General features: G+C 40.7%; 1 protein-coding gene across 2 annotated transcripts in view; it reads left to right on the forward strand.

Annotated features, from left to right (window-relative positions):
- Positions 1-26,908, forward strand: part of MYPN (myopalladin) — a 108,356-nt gene that overhangs the window by 62,341 nt on the left and 19,107 nt on the right. For both annotated transcript variants that reach the window (XM_064374176.1, XM_064374177.1), the window contains 6 exons: positions 10,443-10,664; positions 15,887-16,036; positions 16,972-17,054; positions 18,907-19,033; positions 22,043-22,250; positions 24,808-24,973. In XM_064374176.1, the coding sequence (XP_064230246.1) occupies positions 10,443-10,664; positions 15,887-16,036; positions 16,972-17,054; positions 18,907-19,033; positions 22,043-22,250; positions 24,808-24,973 (956 nt within the window). The remainder of the gene's footprint in view (positions 1-10,442; positions 10,665-15,886; positions 16,037-16,971; positions 17,055-18,906; positions 19,034-22,042; positions 22,251-24,807; positions 24,974-26,908) is intronic.

Genomic DNA, 26,908 nt, shown 5'->3' on the forward strand with positions numbered 1-26,908 from the left:
TTTTTTTTTTTTTTTTGAGACAGGGTCTTGCTCTGTTACCCAGGCTGGGATGCAGTGATATGATCATGGCTCACTGCAGCCTCAACCTCCTGGGCTCAAGCAATCCTCTTGCCTCAGCCTCCCAAGTAGCTGAGACTACAGGCTTGGCTAATTTTTTAATTTTTTGTAGAGACAGGGGTCTTGCCATGTTGCCCTGCCTTGTCTCAAACTCCTGGGCTCAAGCAATTCTCCTGCCTCGGCCTTCCAAAATGCTGGGATTACAGGTGTAAGACACCACGCAGAGCCTATGACCTAGACTTTAAGGAACTCTGGGGTTCTAAGCTGTCTCATCTTCAATCTAACGTGCTTAGAAGTTTGATCCCCAGTACCTGTCAATCCTTGTATTAGGTTGAATCATGTGAAATAGCCGGTAGGCAACATCCTGTGGCTTAACCTGTATAGCTCTTTGCTTTCTAGTAAATGTTTACACCAGGAAAAACAGGAAAGCCACCCATGAGCATCACTCAAACAAAAGAAAGATAGACTGAACATTTTCTTATTTGAGCCATTTATTTTTGCTTTTGATAATCAAATGGTTATTTTTAACTCAGGTTTACATTTTAATAATCTAACTCTTAGTTTGTTTCCCAAGATGGGAACTGATAAAAATACAACAAAATTTCTGTCAATACAATACGCCAAATATTGTGGAATTTGTGAACGCCTAGAAACAAAGCTCCCGATTTCCTGGACCATATGCTGTTTTCCTTGGTGTTTCTGTCTGTTACTTCCCATGGAGCCATGGATATACAGTAATTTGCAATTGTGCTATATATTGAGCAACTTATACTGAGCGACTTCTTTTGTAAACGTGTGCTTAAAACCTTTTTAAAATTCACTTAAAATTATTAAGGAGAATATTCAAACTTGCCGTAACTGAGTATACTTTTCATGGATTATTTCACCAAATTTCATGTATTTCTGGGAGGCAAATACCAAGGCCACTATTCTTCTCTTTCATCTTCTAGACAGAGAAACTAAGGCACAGGCTCAGCAGTGGAACTCGAACTAGAGCTGTGGTTTCCAAGATACTTTCACATTTTCCCTGAGACTCTGCAGCGTTTTCAATTTTATGAGAGCAGTTACCTTCAAGCCCTATAAATGTTGCTCTGTCTAATGCAGATTTGTTTTCCTATAATACTGTCATCACCTTTGTGGTTGTTAATCCATCTGAGTGTCATTGTAATCATAGCTTTATTCGGCTTATGTCTTTTACAACTCAGAGAGAGCGCAATGAGAGCCCTGTAAAAACAGTGTTAGCTCAGCACGTAACGCTGTTTGATTTTACTCTTATAGTTACACTGTAGGTAGATCCAGGATACCCCATTGCCCAACTCAGGAGAAAGAAGGGTTTTTCTCTTAGTTACCTGACATGTGTGTACATGTAAATGTGAAATTCCACAAGTTGAGTGCCATAAACCCAGCAGAGATCTCTCTTAAACCTCCATCTTGAATTAACTTCTGGACTAATCGCAGGAACTAGGATCTAAAAGCGGTCTCAACACTCTCATCTGAGTATCTGTGACATGTGTCATTCTTCTGAGAATTATTATTCAGAGAATTATTACAGTTGGCTAATTACAGAATTGATCTCAGACTACGTTCCATGCCATGGATAATGACATCCAAGCTGCATAAATGAAATTCAGGAAACTAGGAGCTGTCTGAGACGGAATGCTTGCATTTGGTTGGCAGATGTTGAGTCTGAGGAAGTTTTGGGAAATAAAATGATGATCATATTATAGTATTGTTTTATCCATTGCTGCCTCGGGAAACGATAGTGAAAGTGTCATAAAGAACTGTCTAAAATATATTGTGATCCATCCTGGTGAAGAAGAAAGTCAGCTTAGGAAAGTGTAAGAACGCTAGACCAGCAGAGAGCAATTATGAAGAGACACTTGTGTATTGATAGTCTTCTAGGCCTGCAGTCAGGAGACACTGGAATAAAAATAATCTGTGTTCTCACTCCCGTATTAGCCTACACACGTGGGAAGAGGGTGCAAATGATTCTTTCTGAAGAGTATGCACGTGTCTTCGCTTTGAAAACTTTTAGGTCCAGAAAGCTGGATTCTCTTGCCCTATTTCAGTTCTAAGTAAATAAAGAATAAACTATCCTAGAACCATTGCATGGTCTAGCATTAACACATTGTGCTGAGCATGAAAATAAATCAGAAGTCCTTGAACAATGAATATTACTGACTATAAACTATTTGCTCCCCAGAACTAAAATTTATAAATTATGTTTAAAAATTGGTTTTCTTTGATGTATCTATCACTTTGTGTTTCTCTGTCGTGATAGTTTTCAGCCTTTGCTCTTTAACTCATTGATTTATAATTAGCAGGTAACATTTGTTGATTCTTAGAACCTTGTAAAATGAGAAGGTGCCATCCTTTCAGAAACTCATAATTATTAAAATGTTTAGCTTTCTAAACTTACAACAAAGTGTCTTTGAGTTGGGGATAAGCCAAGAGAAAGATTTTCTTATTTCTAGATTTTAGGCTTCATCGTTTCTTATTTTGAAGGGTACCATTCATCACCAGTGGATCTTGATTGGATGTCGATAAAACCTAAATGGTTTAGATTAGAGTGGTGAATCTAAGAAGTCAAAGGAATCCGGGCCGGTCATGGTGGCTCAGGCCTATAATCCTAGCACTTTGGGAGGCCGAGACAGGCGGATCACTTGAGGTCAGGAATTCAAGACCAGCCTGGCCAACAGTGAAACTCTGTCTCTACTAAACATACAAAAATTAGCCAGGTATGGTGGTGGGTGCTGGTAGTCCCAGCTACTCAGGAGGCCGAGGCAGAAGAATCACTTGAACCCAGGAGGTGGAGGTTGCAGTGAGCCAAGATTGTGCCATTGCACTCCAGTCTGGGTGACAAATCGAGACTCTGCCTCAAAAAAAAAAAAAGAAGAATCCAGGATCGCAAAGCATAATGGAGCTTTCATGACAAATGATTTTAATTCATACATGATTTAGCGTGATCTTCTGCACCTAGCAAATATTTGTTGACTAGCTATGTTGATTGTTTAATAATTTCTAATCTCCATTTCCCCTCCCTCTACCCCCAGCTAATGTCTTATTCCAACTTTCCTCCTTGACCTCATTTCTCTGGAAACTTTCCATCTCTTTATTTGGTCCTCCCACACCCCCTGCTTTTTATTATTATCATTAATATTTCTTTAAAACTATCTGCAGTTTCCAGATACTGCCCTATGTGACGGAGGGAAAAAAACAGTACCTAATTTTTGTTCCTCTAATCTCCTTCTTCTCTAAGCTGTTCAGCCAGTTCTTCTATTTAAGGCTTACCTCTTTTATCTCTTACCATGAATTCTTTATGACACTCCTCTTTTGTGAGCCATGAACAGTCATGCCATTCATTCCTTTTCTAAAAAGAATTTCACATTGGCCTTACATTCCACTTTGTAAGGCCACTGACTTTATGTTGCCCGCTTTGGGCATTGAAGGGCCCTGGCTGCTGGGATAGTGAAGTGTCTCTGTATCCCATGCTATGGACCCAACAGAATGTACCAGTCAGGACCTTCCTGAGGGCTCGGATTGGGAGGTACGCTGTTAGTTGCTTCATTCCTATTGTGCGTGGTGCAGAGTAGGTGCTTAGCGAACACTGCTGAATCAACCCACCACTACGGGATTTACATTAGTTTCAGATAAGGTGATAAAACTGTTAACCAGGTAGAAAAGTTTGGATTTGTTGCAAAATTATGGAAAATAGTTCACTTGACTATATAGATTCTGATTACATCTCATGGTGGATACTACCCACTATGGTAACGATCCAATTTAATCAGTTGATTTAAAAAGATGAAAACTTTTTTTTTATTTTCTTGAGACCAGGTGGCATTCTGTCACCCAGACTGGCGTGCAGTGGCACAATCTCCGTTTACTGTAGCCTTGACCTCCCAGACTCAAGCCTCACCCCCAGTGGCTCAGTCTACAGGTGTAAGCCACCACATCCTGATCATTTGTATTTTTTTTTTTTTTTGAAAGATGGGGTTTATCAAGATGAAAACTTTTTAAAACACACAGAAATTAAACAAAACTCTTGTATTAACCGAACATTTAAGTATAAAGTAAATCTGCACATCTTTTAAAAATTCTTTATTCTTAAGTACAACATTGGATTAAAAGTTTTTTGTTTGTTTGTTTGTTTTTTGAGATGAAGTCTCGCTCTGTCACCCAGGCTGGAGTACAGTGGCACGATTTCAGCTCACTGAAACCTCCAACTCCCGGATTCAGGTTATTCTCCTGCCTCAGCCTCCCGAGTAGCTGGGACTACAGGCATGCGCCACCATGCCCAGCTAATTTTTGTATTTTTAGTAGAGACAGGGTTTCACCATGTTGCCCAGGCTAATCTTGAACTCCTGACCTCATGATCCACCAGCCTCAGCCTCCCAAAGTGCTGGGATTACAGGCATGAGCCACCCCACCTGGCCTGAAAGCATTTTTATACCAGCTCCTTGAAGGTAGAGTCTGGGTTTTGCAGAATGTTGTATCCCCAGTGTCTATCACAGTGTTTAGCATATAATAGGTACTTACTAAGAATTTGGCAGCAGGGAGGAGGGTAGGCTATGACAAATGGTTATTTCTATTGTAGGCAACAAGTGATTGTTAGATAAGCAGCAAAAGAAATCATCTTCTAGGTACGTTAACCTCCAAGTTTCTGTCACCCAGGCTGAAGAGCAGAGTGCAGTGGCACGTTCTCTGCTCACTGCAACCTTCACCTCCTGGGCTCAAGCAATCCTCCCACCTGAGCCCCCCAAGTAGCTGGGACTACAGACACTTGCCACTACTCCTGACTAATTTTTGTATTATTTGTACAGATGGAGTTTCACCATTTTGCCCAGGCAGGTCTCAAACTCCTGAGCTCAAGTGATCCAGCTGCCTTGGCCTCCCAAAATGCTGGGATTATAGGCTTGAGCCACTGTGCCCAGCCTACCTCCAAGTTTATCTAAGAATATTTTTTGCTGTCTGTCCTAGAAAGAAAAGGAGAACACTTTCTCTAATACGAAATGCTTTCTTTTGGTGCACATCATACTCAGAATCTATTGGGAACACTTTGAGCAGGTTTTCTAGCTGGCTTGATCCTGTTTGATTATTTGCCCCTGAAGCCCAGCCTCAGAACCCAGAGTAGAGAAAGCCAGTGGTGAGCTCAGGCAGTGATGTTGGATCATGGCCCATACCTCGGCAGTACCATATCCAATTGGGATGCATCATTACACTACGATTTGCAACAGAAAAAGTCTCTCCACCAATTTGAAGGAACTTCTGCAAATGTGTCCCAGAAATCAAATGTTTCAAGTTGTCAAATTATCAGCCTTAAGAGGATTATCTTTTTAAAAAAATGGTTATGTTTTCAAGTGGCATATTCTTCTGAAGTAAATACTTTTAGCTTTTCATTCCCTTTTATAGAGCAACTCTAATTCTGTGCAATTCATGAGCCTAGAAAGGATAGGTCATTTCTCATTGATTTAATTTCTGTGACAAGCCAGATTTATGCAGAAAAAATATTCTTTTTTTTTTAGTGCAGATGTCATTTCTGAGCAGCTGACACAAAAACTGTTTTTATTCACAAAGGAGATGAGGCAAGGGAAAATGAAGAATACAGCGTAAACCCAGTACTGAACATTTAAAATGCACATTTATAAACAGTGGATTGATAGTGAAAACTTTGTGCAGAAAATACCTTTACATTTATTTATTTATTTATTTATTTATTTATTTATTTATTTTCTAAGACGGAGTCTTGCTCTGTCGCCCAGGCTGGAGTACAGTGATGTGATCTCGGCTCACTGCAACGTCTGTCCCCCAGGTTCAAGATTCTCCTGCCTCAGCCTCCCAAGTAGCTGGGATCACAGGTGTGCACCACCATGACCCAGCTAACTTTTGGATTTTTAGTAGAGACGGGGTTTCACCATGTTGGCCAGGCTGGTCTCAAGCTCCTGACCTAAAGTGATCTGCCCATCTCAGCCTCCCAAAGTGACAGGATTACAGGCGTGAGCCACCATGCCCTGCCTTTACATTTAATTTAAACATCTTGCTTGTGTTTGCAAACTTCCTTTTGAAATCTGAGTCCCACCAGTCATATTAAAAATGGCAATCTTGATTTATGTGTAGTAGGGGTAGTTATCCTTGGAATAAACCAAGTCTTTGTTGTAAAGCACTACCAAAAATCATCAATTCTTGCTTTGGGAGTAGGGTGCATTTTTGCTAACAGTTCAGATGTCAAGATTCAGTGCTTTAGTAACCGGCCACATACCCTGTCATACAATTGCATAGTTCCTTGTTCCTAACGTTTGATTTCCCAAAGATTTAATGATATCTTTCATGAAAACTCTTAACCTACATATTCTTATTTTGTTGCTCATCTGCAATTTAAACATTATATTACATAGTTGGTACATTAAACAAGTATTTCTTTAAAACCTTTTTTTTTGTCTGATATTATTCCTTTAAAGTTATCTGATAGGGCTAATCCTTGTGCTCCTGGGAGTTTCAAATGCAAGGCAATCTCGAATCCTTCCAAGCCACTTTTAGTTCCTATGAACTTCTTTTTTTTTTTTTTTTTTTTTTTTGAGATGGAGTCTTACTGTGTCACCCAGGCTGGAGTGCAGTGGCACAATCTCAGCTCACGGCAACCTCTGTCTCCTGGGTTCAAGCAATTCTCCTGCCTCAGTCCTCTGAGTAGCTAGGACAACAGGCACGTGCCACCACACCTGGCCAATTTTTGTATTTTTAGTAAAGACAGGGTTTTGCTATGTTGATCAGCTGGTCCCACACTCCTAACCTCAGGTGATCTACCTGCCTCAGCCTCCCAAAGTACTGGGATTACAGGTATGAGCCACTGTGCCCAGCCAAGTTTCTACAACCTTCTATGGCCACTCTGCTGCAAAATACAATCTTGATTCAGCAATATATAACAACCTCCAGTCCTTGTAGTAAACAGTAGTTTGATCCTCATTCAAAAATAAGACGCCACATACGAACACCCCCTTCTCCATCCCACGTACCAAGAACAACTACAAGTGGCAGACCTAAAGCCAGAAAGGGAAGTGTGGGCAGCTTCTCTCTTTTTTGCTCCCTCCTCCCCCATTTCACGAACTTCTATGTTTCTTTTTCTTTTCTTTTTCTTTTTTTCTGAGATGGAGTCTCTCTCTGTAGCCCAGACTGGGGTGCAGTGGTGTGATCTTGGCTCACTGCAATCTCCACCTCCTGGGTACAAGTGATTCTTCTCCCTCAGCCTCCCAGATAGCTGGGATTACAGGCGACCACCACCATGCCCTGTTAACTTTTGCATTTTTAGTAGAGACAGGCTTTCCCCATGTTGGCCAGGCTGGTCTCAAACTCCTGACCTCAAGTGATCCACCCACCTCAGCCTCCCAAAATACTGGGATTACAGGCCTGAGCCACCGTGCCTGGCCTAACTTCTGCTCCTGATTTCTTCCTTTCCTGATCCTGAAGTGCCCTAAGCTGATCCCACATTGGCTTTGTCTTGTCTGTGCCCTACAGGTGCATGATGGGAACCATGGCACACCCTCTGCCCTGGCACACTGTAGGCCTGTAGGTCGCTCAATGCAGCCTTCTGCTGGCCCATCAGCAAACAGCCAGCTTGCTCCTCACTCTTTAGATTTCTCAGGTAGGAAGCGGACAGCAAACCCCTATGTTCTCTTAACTATAGGAGGCATAGCCAGCTTTCCAAGTGGATCCATTTAATCTCCCTTGCTAAACTTGAGGGGAAACAAGTACCCCAGGGTTAGGGGTGGAGGTAGGCGTCTCACAGGCATTAATATCCCTCTCCAAAGTCCTCTTGCTGGATCTTCTCCCTCCTGACTCTTGTGTCTGTGATGGAGGTGAAAGGTTGAAATGATCTAAGCTGTCCTTAAGCAACCTGCTTTGAAATTTCTGAAAGATAGTGTGTCTCAAAAGTCACTTGTTTTCTAATATCTACCCATCTTGGTGCCTCAGTAGAAACTTCCAAATACAATCTAGTTACAAGTGTATTCTCACTACCTGGTTACTAATAGTGTATGTATATATATACATATATATATATATACACACACACACACACAATTTATTATTATTACATATGTAAATAGTATATATGCATATATATGTATACATGCATATATACTGTTTACTGTATATACTATCTATATATTATACTATCTGCTATATATATACTAAATAAACCCAAATTTGTTAAAAAGTAATATCAATTTAGAATCATGAATATAATCCAACAAAGAAAAAACATTCCTGATGTAATTTTAAACTGGCAAGTCTAGAAAATACTTCAAACTTTGAAACCATTTCATATATTTATTGAAAATATAGTGATTGTGAAGAATTAGGTTGAATCATATAAAACTTCTGATAGTCTACCATTGTTGACCTACACTGTGTTATACACACACACACACACACACACACACACAAATGTCAGTTTTGGCTGGATGTGGTAATCCCAGTACTCACGCCTATAATCCCAGTACTCTGGGAGGCTGAGGCAGGCAGATCATGAGGTCGAGAGATCAAGACCATCCTGACCAATATGGTGAAACTCTGTCTCTCCTAAAAATACAAAAATTAGCCAGGCATGGTGGCGCACTTGAATCCAGGAGGTGTAGCAATGAGCCGAGATCGCGCCACTGCACTCCAGCCTGGTGACAAAGTGAGACTCCATCTCATTTAAAAAAAAAAAAAAAGTCAGTTTCACATAGTTCCACCTAATAGGTGAATCGTGGAAGCCTTAGCTTTTCTCAAAAATATTCCTGTAATGTAGAAAATAATGTTAATACATTTCAACTAAATCTGGTTTCAGAATCCAGTAAAAATATTTTACATTAACTGACTTCAATGATCTGATTAAAAATTAATGAACTTTACTGGAAATTAATCACTTATTCCACCCTATAAGAGCTGAGTACTTACTTTTTTTTACCCAGTTTGAGATGAAGCAGAGAGGGGAAGATTTAAAATTAGTTTCAAGAAATTAAAATCAAGAAACACTTGGTTTCTGTATTTCCAAAATTAAAATTCTATCCAAATTCAGATGATTGTACTGAATGTATAGGACAACAGTAATTAGAGGACATGACTGATGTGATTTAGCTTGAGAATGCATGAATCCTGAACTCAGTTACTCTGCCACTGACTAGGGTCAGGTGCATATCGGCCGTGTGCTTCCAAATTCCATTTCAGGAGCATCCCAGTACCATCTCCATAGAGCTCCCCTAAATTATAAAATTAGGGTTAACTAGAGTCACAAGTTTAACCAAAGATCTCAGTCTCACCCCAAGCACATGGCTCCAGATTCCTCAAAGACGTTGTAATGTCAGAACAAGTGATTGCTTCTATTTCATTCATGTATTCACTCGTTCTTCAGATACTTATTGAGCGCTCAACTGCCATGGTGCAGGGACTCTTCTAGGTGCTGTCAATATAGGGAGAAGGAAGACAAACAAGATCCTTGTTGTGGAGGTAACATTCCAACACTTGGAGATGCAATCATTCAATCAATAAATAAGAAAAATACTAGATCATAACCAGTGCTATGTAGAGAATTAGAATGGGGAGTTACATTAGATAAAGGGATCTGGGGAGGCTGCTTTGGGGAGGTGATTTGACACAGTTTTGCTCTGTTGCCCAGGCTGGAATACAGTGGCGTGATCTCAGCTCAGTGCAACCTCTGCCTCCTGGGTTCAAGCAATTCTCATGCCTCAGCCACCCCAGTAGCTGGGATTATAGGTGTGCACCACCACACTCAGCTAATTTTTGTATTTTTAGTAGAGACAGAGTTTTGGTCAGGCTGGTCTTGAACTCCTGGCCTCAGGTGATCCACCCAACCTCGGCCTCCCAAAGTGCTAGGATTACAGGTATGAGCCACCACACCTGGCCTTTTTTTCCCTATCATCTTGTATTGTTACAATAGAGAAATGTTTTTCAAGACAGGTTTTCCACAATTGTGAAGATGGAAAAATCCAGTAGAGCCAGGAAGTTGGTGATGCAGGCATGTATCAGAATGCAATTCAGAATAGCTTTGCCAAAATAACTCCATGGAAAGTTCTGCATATTGAAAGAAACACTAATAGTACTCAGAAAATTATATTCCATCTACTTTCCATTTCCTACAGAATTCTACTGGGGCTGCATGTCAGGTGGAAAGTCAGGATGCACTAAGGCCATGTGGGATTATAGGAGACACACTGAAGTTTCCTTTAGTGCTCCACGCTGAGAAACTGGATATGGAACTTACCTGGTTTATTTGGGTTCCATGGTGTACATCTAACATCTGAATCTTAAAAAGTTTCTTCCTCAATTATACTGATGGACATGTTCTTCCTTGCCATATGGAAATTGAAACACATTTGTCATTTTGACAGGAGTATAAAATTTCAAGCTTTGAGCAGAGGCTGATGAATGAAATCGAGTTTCGCTTGGAACGTACTCCTGTTGATGAATCAGATGATGAAATTCAACATGATGAGATCCCCACGGGCAAGTGTATTGCTCCCATCTTTGACAAGAGACTCAAGCACTTCCGGGTCACAGAAAGCTCTCCAGTCACATTCACCTGCAAAATTGTAGGGATACCTGTTCCAAAGGTAGGAGAAGATGACAAGCCAGTTGGCCAACTAACAGCATGGAACTACAGACAGTGCCTTCAAGATGGTCTTTTTGAAATATACACATTGTTTTTTCTTCTTTTTTGTATTTGTTATTGATATAATTGTACATATTTTAGGGTATATGTGATATTTTGATACATGTATACATTGTGTAATGATCAAATCAGGATAACTGGGATATCCATCACTCAAACATTTATCTTTTTTGCGAATTGGGAGCATTACAGTTTTTCTCTTCTAACTATTTTGAAATATACAAGTTATTATTAACTATAATTTTTTCACTCTACTATCAAATACTAGAACTTATTTCTTCTATCTAAGTGTATGTTTGTACCCATTAACCAACCTCTCTTCATTCTCCTCTCCCATCTACCCTTCCCAGCCTGTGGTAACCACCATTCTACTTACTCCCTTCATGAGATCATTTCCTTTAGCTCCCACATATAAGTCAGAACATGGAATATATGTCTTACTATGTCTAGCTTCCTTCACTTAACATAATGACCTCCAGTTACATCCATGTTGCTGCAAATGATGGGATTTCATTCATTCTTTTTTATAGCTGAATAATATTCCATTGTGTATAGATCCCGCATTTGCTTTATGTATTCATCCATTGATGGACACATAGGTTGATTCTGTAACTTGGCTATTGTGAATAGCGCTGCAATAAACACAGGAGTGCAGATATCTCTTCAACATACTGATTTCAGTTTTTTTTTTTGTTTTTTTTTTGGATATATATCCAGCAGTGAGATTGCTGTATCATATGGTAGTTCTATTTTTAGTTTTAGTTTTTTGTTTTTTTGACACAAAGTCTCACTCTGTTGCCCAGGCTGGAATGCAGTGGTGTGATCTTGGCTCACTTCAACCTCTGCCTCCTGGGTTCAAGCAATTCTCCTGCCTCAGCCTCCTGAGTAGCTGGGATTACACACCCGGCTAATTTTTGTATTTTCAGTAGAGACAGGGTTTCACCATGTTGGCCAGGCTTGTCTTGAACTCCTGACCTCAGGTAATTCGCCCACATCAGCCTCCCAAAGTGTTGGGATTACAGGTGTGAGCCACCGCACCCGGCTATTTTTAGTTTTTTGAAGAATCTCCATACTGTTTTCCGTAACAGCTGCACTACTTTACATTTCCACTAACGGTGTGTGAGGGTTCCCCTTTCTCTACATCCTGCCAGCATTTGTTATTTTTTGTCTTTTTGGTAATAGCCATTCTAACTGTAATGAGATGATATTTCTTGGGGTTTGATTTGCATTTTCCCGATGATTAGTAATGTTGAACATTCTTTCATATACTTATTGGCCATTTGTATGTGTTTGTTCTTTTGAGAAATGTCTATTCAGGTCTTTTGCCCGTTTTTAACAGAGTCTTTGATTTTTGCTATTGAGTTGTTTGGGTTCCTTATTTATTCTGGTTAGTAATCCCTTGTCAGATGGATACTTTGCAAATATTTTCTCCCAATCTGTAGGTTGTCTCTTCACTTTGTTAATTGTTTCCTTTGCTGTGCAGAAGCTTTTTACTTGCTGTAATCCCATTTGTCTATTTTTGCCTTTGCTGCCTGTGCTTTTAAGGTCTTACTCAAAAAAAAATGTGCCCAGACCAGTATCCTGTAGTGTTTCCCCATTGTTTTCTTCAAGTAGTTTCATAGTTTCAGGCCTGGCATTTACGTCTTTGATATATTTAGAGTGGATATTTTATCTGGTGAAAGGTGAAGATCTAGTTGCATTCTTTTCCATATGGGTATTCAGTTTTCCTAGCACCATTTATTGAAGAGACTGTCCTTTCTCTCAATGTATGTACTTGGTGCCTTTGTCAAAAATGAGTTGGCTGTAAATACATGGGTTTATTTCTGGGTTCTCTATTCTGTTCCATTGGTCTATGTGTCTGTTTTTATGCCGGTACCATGGTGTTTTGGTTACTATAGCTTTATATTATAATTTTAAATCAGGTAGCATGATGCCTCCAGCTTTGTTCTTTTTGCTCAGGATTGCTTTGGCTATTTGTGGTCTTTTGTGATTCCATATGAATTTTAGAATTGTTTTTTCTATTTCTTTTTTTTTTTTTTTTTTTGATACAGGGTCTCAGTGTATCACCCAGGCTGGAGTGCAGTGGTGAGATCTCTGCTTGCTGCAACCTCCACCTCCTGGGTACAAGCAATTCTCCTGCCTCAGACTCCTGAGTAGCTGGCATGACAGCTGTGTGCCACTATACCTGGCTAATTTTTTTCCCTTTAGTAAAGATGAGATTTCTCCATGTTGGGCAGGCTGGTCTCGAACTCCTGGCCTCAAGTGATCCACCTGCCTCAACCTCCCAAAGTGTTGGGAATACAGGCGCGAGCCACCACGCCCGGCCTGTTTTTTCTATTTCTTCGAAGGATGTCATTGGTATTTTGATAGGGATTGCATTGAATCTGTAGATCACATTTAGTAGCATAGACATTTTAAAGATATTAATTCTTCCAATCCGTGAACATGGGCTATCTTTTCATTTGTGTGTGCATGCCCTCTTCTATTTCTTTCAGTGTTTTATAGTTTTCCTTGTGGAGATCTTTAACTTCTTCTTTGGTTAAATTTATTCCTAGGCATTTTATTTATTTATTTTTGTCGGTATTGTAAACAGGATTGCTTTCTTGATTTGTTTTTCAGATTGATTCCTGTTAGCGTATAGAAATGCTACTGATTTTAGTATGTTGATTTCGTATCTCAACTTTACTAAATTTGTTTACCCTAAGAGGTTTTTGATAGATTCTAGGTCTTACTAAAGTATAAGATCATGTCATATGCAAGCAAGAATAATTTTACTTCTTCCTTTCCAATTTGGATACCCTTTATTTCTTTCTCTTGCCTAATTAGTCTGGCCAGGACTTCTAGGGCCATATTGGATAAAAGTGGTGAAAGTGGGCATCTTTGTCTTGTTCCTGATCTTAGTGTAAAGGCTTTCAGTATTTCCCTGTTCAGTACGATATTAGCTGTGGGTTTGTCATATATAGCCTTTATTGTGTTATGTTACTTCTACACTCGATTTGTTGAGGGTTTTTATCATAAAGCGGTGTTGAATTTTATTGAGTGCTTTTTCAGTGTCTATTGAAATGATCATATGGTTTTTGTCCTTGATTCTGTTGATGTGATGTGCCATGTTTATTGACTTGCCTATGTCGAATCATCCTTGCAGAGCTGAGATGAATCCCACTTGATCATGATGAATAATCTTTCCAATGTGTTGTTGAATTCAGTTTGCTAGTATTTTGTTGAGGATTTTTTGGACCTGTGTTTATCAGGAATATTTACCTGTAGTCTTGTTGTTGTTATTGGGTTTTTGACTGGTTTGGGTATCAGGTTAATGCTGGCCTTGTAGAATTAGTTCGGAAGTATTCCCTCTTCTTTAATTTTTTTGAAATAGTTTGAGTAGAATTGATGTTAGTTCTTTAAATGTTTGGTAGAATTCAACAGTGAATCCATCAGGCCCTGGGCTTTTCTTGGATGGGAGACTTTTTCATTACTGCTTCAATCTCATCACTCATTATTGGTCTGGTCTGTTCAGGTTTTCTATTATTTCTTTATAGTTTAGTCTCGGTAGGTTGTATTTGTCCAGGAATTTGCCAGTTTCTTCCAGGCTTTCCAATTGCTGGCATGTAATTGTTAATAATAGTCTCTAGTGATCCTTTGTATTTCTGTGGTATCAATTATATTGTTTCCTTTTTCATCTCTGATTTTATTTATTTGGATCGTCTCTCTTCTTTCTTAGTCTAGCTAAAGGTTTGTCAATTTTGTTTATCTTTTCAAAAAAACAACTTTCGTCTCTTGTATTTTTGGTCTTTTGTGTTTTTTTTTAGTCTCAATTTTATTGATTTCTGCTCTGTGTTTATTATTTCTTTCTTTCTTTCCACTTATTTTGGATTTGGTTTGTTCTTGCTTTGTTCCTTGAGATGCCTCTTTAGCTAATTTATTTGGAGTCTTTCTAAGGTTTTTTTAATGTAGGTAGTTATTACTATAAATTTCTCTCTTAGTAAGAAAGTCTTATCAGACTCTAGTGAAGTATCTACAGAGGGAATGAAAACTCATATCAGAAAATTAGCAAAGCCCAGATAATTTCACTTAAAAAAAAATCAGGAATGGGATCATTAAATAGTCAGGCTAAAAAGAAATCAGACTTATGGGTAAGTTCAAATTTTAATAAAAGTTTAAAATAAATGTCTTAATCATGATACTATATTTTGGGCTGTTGATTCTCATAGCCATCAAACTCATCAAACTGCTATTTTTCTGTCTGCTTAACATCTATTTAGTATCCACAAGGTACCTGTTCTTACACAAAGTAAACTATATTTGTATCATTACTCTTAGGTTGGTAAATGCTGAAAATGTCATATCGTTATCACTGGATGCTGAAAAATCACGAGTCACCAGATTTTTTGGCAGTCAGCTGAGAGAAGGATTTACACCCAGCATGGTTTGTGGCAGAGGATCTCTCCGCTCTGCTTTCATAAACATTAGCATAGTGTTATCATGTATGGTTAGGTAACCAGGAAAAGTAGAAGAGGACAGCTGTGACTGGTATTTTATCTCCTCTGTCTTTGAGAGATCTCCTTCACACATACAGAACTTAACATGAGATATGCAGATAGATGTGCACATGTGAAAACATATAAATGCACACATACACACACACACAGATATTTACATTTTGGTTAGATGAGAAATTTAGCAAGTTAATCCTAGCCTCATTCCATTTAGTGTAACAAACTCTAGAAAAGTGACTTATTCTAAGTGCTGAGATCTGCAACTGCAGGAGACTTGAGCTTGTAAATAAGGTAATGAGAAAAGATCCAGTCTCCTGGTTTTCTTATTTTGCTTCTGAAGACATGTCTGGTCCTTAGGGTGGCTTTTTTTAACTAAGTATGAAGTGAAGTACAAGAAAAATAGTCAAAAGCTTCATCTTACTCCTAAATTATATTGGATTCTTGACTTAAATAATATAATATTTCATATTAAATACTATTATATAGGTACAAGTAGAGGGGCATACTATACAGTCATTTTTGATATGTTTTCTAACTTTTTTTCCAAGTGCTTCATAAAGGATGGATCACTTAAAAGATGGCAGTCAGCCCTTACCTCAGCCCAGAACCTAGTTCATTCACCTCTAAAGATAAACAAAACAGTGTACATCTTGATAATATTTCATTTCAGGTTTACTGGTTCAAAGATGGGAAGCAGATTTCCAAGAGAAATGAGCACTGCAAAATGAGACGAGAAGGAGATGGGACATGTTGTCTGCACATTGAATCCACCACCAGTGATGACGATGGCAACTACACCATCATGGCAGCCAACCCCCAGGTGGAGACGCAGGGTTCTGCGCTGTGCTGCACTCTGAGGAAGGAGCGGTTGATGTCGTTGTGAATGAGACCTTGAGAAGTGCGAGTTACTGAGGATTTCTGAGGAAAATGAATGAGAAGCATTGTGATTGTGTGTAACTAGGGCACAGCAACACAACTTAAAAGACCAGTTAGCCACTGACGGGTCACTCAATCCTTCAGCCTTTATCAAGGGACATTAGTACTATATCTTCACTATGTATACCTTGCAGACTTACTGAACTAAATCTTGTGTTTCTCAACTCATTGATTCTCTTGAAGAGTTAATATATCATTATTTCAATCATTCTATCAAGAATGATATGTCATTTTTGTTCTTTAGTGAATAGGCAAATTACTTTGCAAAGGTTTGTGAATGTCCCTCAAACTCATAATGTCCACTTTTTTGGATGGTTTTGTTTTTTAAAACTTGGAAAGCCATAACCTTTCCTTTCCTTTTCTGAATGAAGCCAAATCTTAAAACTTCCCTAAAAGATGTGGCAGAATAAGCATTTTCAATTACTATTTGAATAGGAAGTACAAAACTGTTACATCTATTCCTATTGAAATGTTAGTTTTGAAGAATCTCTGTTGAAAATCATATGAAAATATTTGGCCATGCTTTCTGAATTATAACTGCAAATGATGTTAAGTACACAAAAATTCAAATTTCTTTTTACCTTTGTGCTGTTCATATCTCAGTTTAAAAATGAAAGTCATCACTGTACTCTTAAAAACCTCTCCCCCTGGAATTGTAACAGTGATTTCAGAAATCATATTTTATTGTTTTTATTTCTCTCCCCCAAAGAAAAACTCATAATGGCCAAAATTTCATGATGTTCTTGTCCAGAAAATTTTATGTAAATTGAAAAAAATGTGGGATTCTTATTTTAATCTTGTTCATTTTCTGTTTGTTAGGGGAGAATCAGCTGTTCTGGCCACTTGATGGTACAAAGTTTGCCCATTCGTAGTCGACTAACCTCTGCGGGTCAGTCTCACAGGTAAAGACAATAAGAATTCTCCTTCTCCAGGCCCTTTCCAGGCACCTGCTCACCATCATGAGCACCAAAGTACGGGATCCATGCATTCTTAATTAAAGGTAGTCCTTCACTTGCAGCATCAGCATCACCTGGGAGTTGGTTGGAAATGCAGAATCTCAGGCCCCAGCCCGGATCTACTGACTCAATCTGCATTTTAACAGAATTCCCAGGTGATTCACAAGCATAGTAAAGTTTAACAAGCACTAGTCTCTGGGTTGGGTTTTTTTTTTTTTAAGTTTGATTTTTTTTTTTTTTTTTTTTTTTTTTAGAGACAGGTGTCACTTTGTTGCCCAGGCTGGAGTGCAATGGTGCGATCATAGCTCTCTGAAGCAAACTCATAGGCTCAAGGCATCCTCCCATCTCAGCCTCTCAATTAGCTGAGACTACAGCCGCATGCCACCATGTGGGCTCAATTTTTCTGTGTGTGTGTGTAGAGACAGGTGTCTCGCTATGTTGCCTGGGTTTGTCTCATGCTCCTGGCCTCAAGCAATCCTCCAGCCTTGGCCTCCCAAAGTGCTGGGATTGCAGGCATGAGCCACCACTCCCAACCTGGCACCCTTTTAATGGTTCAAAATTTGTAACCATCAGTAGCACCTGCATACATAATATGTAAATCTGACCCGTTGAAGTAAGTTACCATCTTTTGTTTAATAAAACAGAAACCTTTAATGATTGAATGTATATTGATGGAATGTTTTTGTTGTTGTCTCCAATATAACAACTGGTTTTCTTCCTCTCTGATTTTACTAACCACTAAGAAGAAAGAGCCTGGCTTTCCACTTAAATCTTATGATGCCACAAAGTCTTAGCAAAGCATTCCATAGCTGCTGACACAGAGAAATTAAATGTGACTTACCAAAGGAACAAAAATAGTGACCTATGTCTCAGATATGATATTTCACCACCATTGCAACTGTAATTTCTTTTCCTTTCTTTCTTTCTTTTTTTTTTTTTTTTTTTTGAGATGGGGTCTCACTCTGTCACCCAGACTGGAATGCAGTGGTGTGATCTCGCTTCACTGTAACCTCCATTTCCTGGGCTCAAGCCATCCTCCCACCTCAGGCTCCCAAGTAACTGGGACCACAGGTGTGTGCCACCATGCCTGGCTAATTTTTGTAATTTTTGTAGAGACGAGGTTTCATAATTGTTGCCCAGGCTGGTCTCAAACTCCTGAGCTCAAGCAACCAACCTGCTTCATCCTCCTAAAGTGCTAAGATTATAGGCTTGAGCCACCTCACCCTGCCCCCTCTCCCTCCACATTCTCCTCCTCCTCCTCCTCCTCCGTTCTTTTTTAAGAACAGCTGTTACTGTTGGTCAGTCTTATCCAGTTTAAGTTCATGGTCATCTTTAATGGTCTGCCATAATTTATAGCCGGGTTAAATTTTATTACTCAAAGGCACAGGGATTGCAGCTGCCTTGCTCTGGGCAATAAACAGGACTTCTCTTTTGGCTCTCCTTCGAGGTTCAGATTGAATACTGATTTATTTGTTTATTTTGATGACTTTTGAACAACTGGTCGAACTCATAGCAAGGGGATCTGAGCCTACTTAACCCAGAATGAGAGAAAGAAGCTAAGCCTGTTTATTTGATTGCAGATCTCACAAGACAATCCCATAGTGTATGAGATACTTACCACTTTGTGTTTTACATCAGCTGCACACCATTATTTATTGTTTATGGTCCAGCCTCCCCTTTCCCCCTTAAAAAAAAAAAATCTGCTCTATAGGTCCTATAGCCCATGCCTAAATGCCTATCATCATAAGTTTTTAAATTTATTTCTATGTTTAATGCCTGAACATGCTTCTTGTTGTAGGGGAAGGTCCCGAGTGCAAGAAAGAGACAAAGAGCCCCTACAGGAACGCTTTTTCCGACCACATTTCCTGCAGGCTCCTGGGGATATGGTAGCTCACGAGGGGCGCCTCTGTCGGCTGGACTGTAAGGTAGACTCCAGTACCCATCCTTGGTTCCAGATCTGTTCATATTTTGTATTTGTTTGCATTCATTTTTGTTTGTATTTGTTTTGTGGGGTTTTTTCCCCCCGAGAAGAGTGGGATGGGGAAGGGAGAGAGATCACTTATTTTTTTTTTATCATAAGGCTCGTTTGGAGTATTTAATGTCAGACAAAATTATTTTGTGCAATTTTTGAATCTTTATATATTAATGAAAACTACATTGGTATTATATTAAATTAATTGCATTTTTAGAAGACAACCAAAGAGGTGACACACAGTAGTTACCCCTTATCTGAGAGGCACCTGTTCCAAGCCCTGGAGTGAATGCCTGAAACTTTAGGTAGTACTGAGCCGTATATATACTCTTTTTTTTTTTTTTTGAGACAGAGTCTTGCTCTTGTTGCCCAGGCTGGAGTGCAATGGCACCATCTCGGCTCACTGCAAACTCCACCTCCCAGGTTCAAGCGATTCTCCTTCCTCAGGCTCCCGAGTAACTGGGATTACAGGCACTCGTCACCACGCCTATCTAATTTTTGTATTTTTAGTAGAGATGGGATTTCATCATGTCAGTCAGGCTGGTCTTGAACTCCTGACCTCGTGATCCCCCCACCTCGGCCTCCCAAAGTGCCCACAGGTGTTAGCCACTGTGCCCAGCCCAATACTATTTTTTTAATTTGATAACCAAGACAGCTACTAAGTGACTAATGGGCAGGTAGCATAGACGGTGTGGACATGGTGGACAAATGGGTGAGTCATACCCCGGGTAGGATGGAGGAAGACGGCATGAGATTTCATCATGGTGGACAAATGGGTGATTCATACCCCGGGTAGGATGGAGGAAGATGGCATGAGATTTCATCATGGTGGACAAATGGGTGATTCATACCCCGGGTAGGATGGAGGAAGATGGCATGAGATTTCATCATGGTGGACAAATGGGTGATTCATACCCTGGGTAGGATGGAGGAAGACGGCATGAGATTTCATCATGGTGGACAAATGGGTGAGTCATACCCCGGGTAGGATGGAGGAAGACGGCATGAGATTTCATCATGGTGGACAAATGGGTGATTCATACCCCGGGTAGGATGGAGGAAGATGGCATGAGATTTCATCATGGTGGACAAATGGGTGATTCATACCCCGGGTAGGATGGAGGAAGACGGCATGAGATTTCATCATGGTGGACAAATGGGTGATTCATATCCCGGGTAGGATGGAGGAAGACGGCATGAGATTTCATCATGGTGGACAAATGGGTGATTCATATCCGGGTAGGATGGAGGAAGACGGCATGAGATTTCATCATGCCACTTGGAACAAAGTACAATTGAAAACTTAGAAACTGTTTATTTCTGAAATTTTCCATTTAATATTGTCAGACTGTGGTTGACCTTGGGTAACTGAAACTTTAAATAAAAGGAGGACTACTGTAATTCAGACATTTGCATCTAAGCCTTTTAAGAATTCTAGACTGCTATAGAAGGCGTAGATACAAATCTTTTCCTATGGCGTCTGGAAAACCTTTATTACTATAAAGCCATATGGTGTGATTTTCACATCCTTGAAGTGAATTGTTGTGATATGTGGCCTTTGAAAATTTATAGACACGAATATATGGCTCCAAGGTAGTGTATGAGAACAGAAGCTGGTTTCTCATACTAATCCACCTCCATTACCTTTAGCTATTCTACATTCTCATTTTTTGGCTGGGCTTTAGCTGAACAGCATGGATATCTCTCAGTATGAAGAGAAGCTTATGTCACCCTTTCTGCCCCATAGATGCAGAATGCTATGAAAGACTTAGATGGAAATTAGTGAAAGCTTGAGGTTAAGCATTCATAAAGAGTCCACTTCTATCAGTGGTTCTTCTTCTCTCTGTGGCTGCCTAAATAATTTTTGGGTTGATTGTTACATCCCCCTCCCTAAACTCTGAAAGATTCCCATGCCTGGGTCCCATCCCCAGAGATTCTGATTCATGGTAAATTGGCACCAGAATTTTTTTTTTTTAGACTGAGTCTCACTCTGTCGCCAGGCTGGAGTGCAGTGGCACAATCTCAGCTCACTGCAATCTCCGCCTCCCAGATTCAAGAGAGTCTTCTGCCTCAGCCTCCCAAGTAGCTGGGACTACAGGCACGCACCACCATGCCCAGCTAATTTTTTTTTTTTGTATTATTAGTAGAGACGGGGTTTCACCATGTTGGCCAGGATGGTCTCGGTCTCCTGACCTCGTGATTCGCCCACCTCAACCTCCCAAAGTGCTGGGATTACAGGCGTAAGCCACCGCGCCCAGCAGGGCACCAGGATTTTTAAACCCCTCCCACATGATTGTAACATGCAGCAAGGTTTGAGAACTCTGGTTTAATATCTGGCCTTTTATCATCCTCAGCAAACTAACACAGGAACAGAAAACCAAACACCGTATGTTCTCACTCATAACTGTGAGTGGAACACTGAGAACACATGGACACAGAGAGGGGACATCACACACCACGGACTGTTGGAGGGTGGGAGAGGGGAGGGAGCTTAGAGGACGGGTCAATAGGTGCAGCAAACCACCATGGCACACATATACCTACGTAACAAACCTGCATGTTCTGCACATGCATCCTGTTTTTATTTATTTTTTTTTAGAAAAATAAAATATCTGGCCTTTCTCTTGGCTATTAGGTATGTAAGCAGCATATCATCTCTGAAATTGATGCTGCAGGCCCATTATATCTATCTATTTTGCTTTTTGATTCTTATTTATTCTAATCTAGAGTATAATCAAATAGGTTTAACCATGACTTCAACTGTGGTCAAAGTACCATACAGTTCAAATTCATGCAGCCATTTATTCAGACCCCTCTTTTCTCTCAATGCCCCTACAGAGAGGTTTCTCACCACCCCATGTTTTCTCTCACTATTTGGTGCCAAGCAAGGATAAAGAATTCAGCCACCAAATAAATGCGCCTGTCATCAGTCATTGGCCTCAGCTGTCCTGTTGTTTATTAGGTGAGTGGTTTACCGCCCCCGGAGCTGACGTGGCTACTCAATGGCCAACCTGTGCTACCAGATGCCTCCCACAAGATGCTGGTCAGGGAGACCGGAGTCCACTCTCTGCTCATCGACCCGCTCACTCAGCGCGACGCAGGGACCTATACGTGCATTGCTACCAACAAAACCGGGCAGAATTCTTTTAGTCTGGAGCTCTCTGTAGTAGGTAAGGTTTGCTGCTGGGACCCCTAAACATAACTTCCTCCAAAGTCACTGCCCAAATACGCAGAGCCTCTGCCAGAATGCCTTCATCCTTTGCCCTACTAACTCCAAACTCAGTTTCCCCTTTACTGTGGTAAGGGCAGTATTTCCTACATTACTTTCAAAAACATGTCAGTAATCTAAAAACATAATATGGTACCATGTGCCTATTACCCATTAAATAAATGAGAGTCATTGTAATCATCAATCAGTCAAGCAATTAGCTGTCACTAAATTCCAGTTATTTGCCCTGCAGTCCATCATTCCTGGAACATACCAGGCTCTTTCGCGCCCCCCTATCTGAGCTTTCATGCCTTTGCACCAAAGATTTCTCTACCTGAATGTCATTTTCTGCCTGGCAACCTCCTACTCATTCTGTAAGGCCTAACTGAAATGTCACCGCAAGGTACAGTGAATCCACCAGGCACAACTACTCCTTCCCAGCCTCACAGCCATAAAGTGTTTCCATAGCACTCAGAAAAGGAGAGATTCATAGAGCAGGTAGGGCCTTCTGTGTAACTGTTAATTCTTTGCCTCCCTGAAGAGATGCTGAGCTCGTTCTTCTCACATCTCCAGTGCTGTCTCTCTTCTGCGTATCTCAGTGCCTGGAATAAGGAAGGTGTCCAACAAATATTGACTCAATATCTAAAAAATGAAACCTTATCTTCTTAGATGATGAGAATAAAACACTGTAATGCCTACAGATAAGCATAACAAGACGTTGTCACCTGGGAGGTGCCAGTCCTGCAGAGCAGTAGTCCAGCCAGAAATAAATTTCAGAATGCAGGAATTCTGGTGTTGGACTTCCTCCTGCTCTCGGTGTGGCCCTGTAAAAAAATCAGGGTGGCAGACGCAGTGGCTCACACCTGTAATCCCAGGGCTTTGGGAGGCCGAGGCAGGTGGATCACTTGAGGTTAGGAGTTTGAGACCAGCCTGGCCAATATGGTGAAACCTCATCTACTAAAAATACAAAAATTAGGCCAGGCGTGGTGGCTCACATCTGTAATCCCAGCACTTTGGGAGGGTGAGGTGGGCAGATCACGAGGTCAAAAGATCGAAACCATCCTGGCCAACATGATGAAATCCTGTCTCTATTAAAAGTACAAAAATTAGCTAGGCATGGTGGTGCGAGCCTGTAGTCCCAGCTACTTGGGAGACTGAGGCAGGAGAATCACTTGAACCTGGGAGATGGAAGTTGCAGTGAGCCAAGATCATGTCATTGCACTCCAGCCTGGTGACAGAGTTAGACTCCATCTCAAAAAAAAAAAAAAAATTAGCCAAGGGTGGTGGCACACACCCGTAATCCCAGCTACTAGGGAGGCTGAGGCAGGAGAATTGCTTGAATCCAGGAGGCAGAGGTTGCAGTCAGCCAAGACCATGCCACTGTATTCCAGCCTGGGTGACAGAGCAAGGCTCTGTGTCAAAAAAAAAAGAAAAGTAAAAGTAAAAGAAGAGAAAATCAGGGTGGTTTCAGCTGGCTAATCCTCTCTGCAGGCTAGTGGCAGTTTCCTCTGTATATCTTTTTCCTTTTCTCACCTTTAATGTCTTCTCACCAATAAAATAGGAAAATCTCATTCTGCGAGAATACATTGATTTCAGGTTTTTACCTTTATTCCACTATTTTGCTAAAAAACATTGACTTTGGAACCTTGAGATACGAGGTACCTTTACCTAAATCTGTCCTGGCCAAATTTTTAAAATACTCCTTGTCTTGTGTGTGTTTTCTTAAAATAGTATTATTCTGTAGGTATCATATTTTTGTGGAAAAATTATTGTCTTCTACAAAATAAAACTCCTCCCCGCAAAATCTGTTTTAGGGAATAGAATATATGGTTTCTCAAAATCTACTGTTGAGATATAAAAGAAACTCCTTTAATTCCACCATTCCTAGCATTTGCATCCCGTGTGTATTACCCAGATCCTCAAGTATTGCCTCTCATGGCATGTGCAGAGATGGTTGCCCATTTATTTTTGTCTGTTAAACCATTTCTGAAGCTTTTATCAAGGCAGTGATCCTCACTAAGAGACATGAGGAGTGATCTGATCAGGAGGTAAGGTGGGTGCACGCCCACTCTGCTAACTTCCAGAACTGTGGTGAGTGTGAGGCATGAACCTCAAAGTACTTACTATTCTAATAAGAATGACCCTTCTCGACCAGGCACAATGGCTCACGCCTGTAATCCCAGCACTTTGGGAGGCCAAGGCAGGTGGATCACCTGAGGTCAGGAGTTTGAAATCAGCCTGGCTAACATGGTGAAACCCCATCTCTACTAAAATTACAAAAATTAACCAGGTGTGGTGGTGCACACCTGTAGTCCCAGCTACCTGGGAGGCTCAGGTGGGAGAATCACTTGAATCTGGTGGGGGAGGGGTGCGGGCAGAGGTTGCAGTGAGCTGAGATGGTGCCACTGCACTTCAGCCTGGGTAACAGAGCCAGACCCCGTCTTAAAAAAAAACAAAAACAAAAACAAAAACAAAAAAAAAAAACAGGAAAGAAAAAGAATGACCCTTCTCTTGCTCAGCCAAAGAGGTGAAGAAAGCACCTGTGATCCTGGAGAAACTACAGAACTGTGGTGTTCCCGAAGGCCACCCCGTGAGACTGGAGTGCCGCGTGATAGGCATGCCCCCACCTGTGTTCTACTGGAAGAAAGACAATGAGACCATCCCTTTCACCAGAGAGAGGATCAGGTACAGCAGCCACCACATCCAGAGGGACTCCCACCTTCAGTGGGGCTTGTTGCACCACCCAAATAAGTCTGCTCTGTTTGAGTCTGGCTTCTTTCATTTAGCATAATGCATTTGAGTTTCATCAATACTATTGTGTATATTAAGAATGTATTCCGGGCCAGGCGTGGTGGCTCACACCTGTAATCCAAGCCCTTTGGAGGCCAAGGTGGGTAGATCACCTGAGGTTGGGAGTTCAAGACCAGCCTGACCAACATGGTGAAACCCCGTCTTTAAAAAAAAAAAAACTTTGGGAGGCCAAGGAGGGTGGATCACGAGGTCAAGAGATCGAGACCATCCTGGTTAACATGGTGAAACCCCGTCTCTACTAAAAATACAAAAAATTAGCTGGGCACAGTGGTGCATGCCTGTAATCCCAGCTACTCAGGAGGCTGAGGCAGGAGAATTGCCTGAACCCAGGAGGCGGAGGTTGCGGTGAGCCGAGATCGCGCCATTGCACTCCAGCCTGGGTAACAAGAGTGAAACTCCGTCTCAAAAAAAAAAAAAAAAAGAATGTATTCCTGGCCAGGTGCGGTGGCTCACACCTATAATTCCGACACTTTGGGAAGCTGAGGCAGGTGGATCATCTGAGGTCAGGAGTTCGAGACCAGCCTGACCAACATGGTGAAACCCCATCTCTACTAACAATATAAAAACTAGCCGGGCGTGTTGGTATGCACCTGTAATCTCAGCTATTCAGAGGCTGAGAGGAGAGAATTGCTTGAACCTGGGAGGCAGAGAGATTGCAGTGAACCAAGTTTGCATGGCTACACTCCAGCCTGGGTGACAGTGAGACTCCATCTCAAAAATAAAAAATGTATTCTGTTGCAGAGGAGTAGTTAATAAAATTTAATTTAAAATTTCCTTGCAAAATATTCCATAAATTCCACCTGTGTTCTACTGGAAGAAAGACAGTGACACCAAAACAAGGAATTTATGGAATATTTTGCAAATTTTTTGTCCCATGTCTTCAATTATATTAGGACCCAGAAAAGCTCTTTGAAGTAAAAAAGCTATAACAAAATAAAACATCAATGCAGTTATACATCTTTTCCATCCATCACTAAGTGATTGTTCTTTTTTTTTTTGATAGGCAATTATTAAACATAAAATAAAAGTTCATCAGAGATAGATAGGGCTTTTTTCCAAAAAAATTAATGGGTGTATCCATGTATAAACATTGCTTTTTGCTAGAATGAGATAGGCTTCAGCATCACCTCTCTTCCTATTTTTTGTTTGGTTAAATGTTAGCACACAGAAACCTCATTTATATGAATAAGTGAATAGGCATGGACATTTTGTTTTAGTAATGCATGCAAGTCTTTGAATTCCTTTGGAGATATATATGGGGGAAATTACACAATGATTTATCTTCAAAATTATTTCTCATTATTTATCAGCTGATAACTTCATTGGGTTTTTCTTCAATTCTTTTTTTTTTTTTTTTTTTTAATGGGCATAGGGAGAGTGGGGCTTCTGGGGACAGAGGCCAGGGCTTGGGTGGGCTTCATTCTTTGAACGTGGATTTTACGTGTCAAGAGCTTGGGCTGTGGTAGCGAGCAAGGCAGCTGTGGACCTGCAGATCGTAGCTCCACAGAGCCACATGGGACGGTGTTTGGGGTTTCATGTGAGGCTCTATCCCAGCTCCAGCATCCACTAGCTGATTGGTCTTGGGAAAAATGTACCTTAACTGCTAAGCTTCAGAGTCCTTTCATGATAGCATTGGCCTCTTAGAGTTAAATTATGGGTAAGTGAGAGGTGAAGAGCTCTCGGTATGGTATGTGGCAGGTGCTGAGTACTCAGTCTCATTATGGGAATGCTATTCAAGGCAAAATAGTGAAGCCGTTTAGAGCGTGGGCTCCTGAGTTCGTCTCCTAGCTCTACTGTTCCTTTGCCCAG

This window comes from Aotus nancymaae, unplaced genomic scaffold (genome assembly GCF_030222135.1).
Source record: "Aotus nancymaae isolate 86718 unplaced genomic scaffold, 86718_ANA_hifiasm-v0.15.2.pri h1tg000010l, whole genome shotgun sequence".
In the NCBI taxonomy this organism is placed as follows: domain Eukaryota; kingdom Metazoa; phylum Chordata; class Mammalia; order Primates; family Aotidae; genus Aotus; species Aotus nancymaae.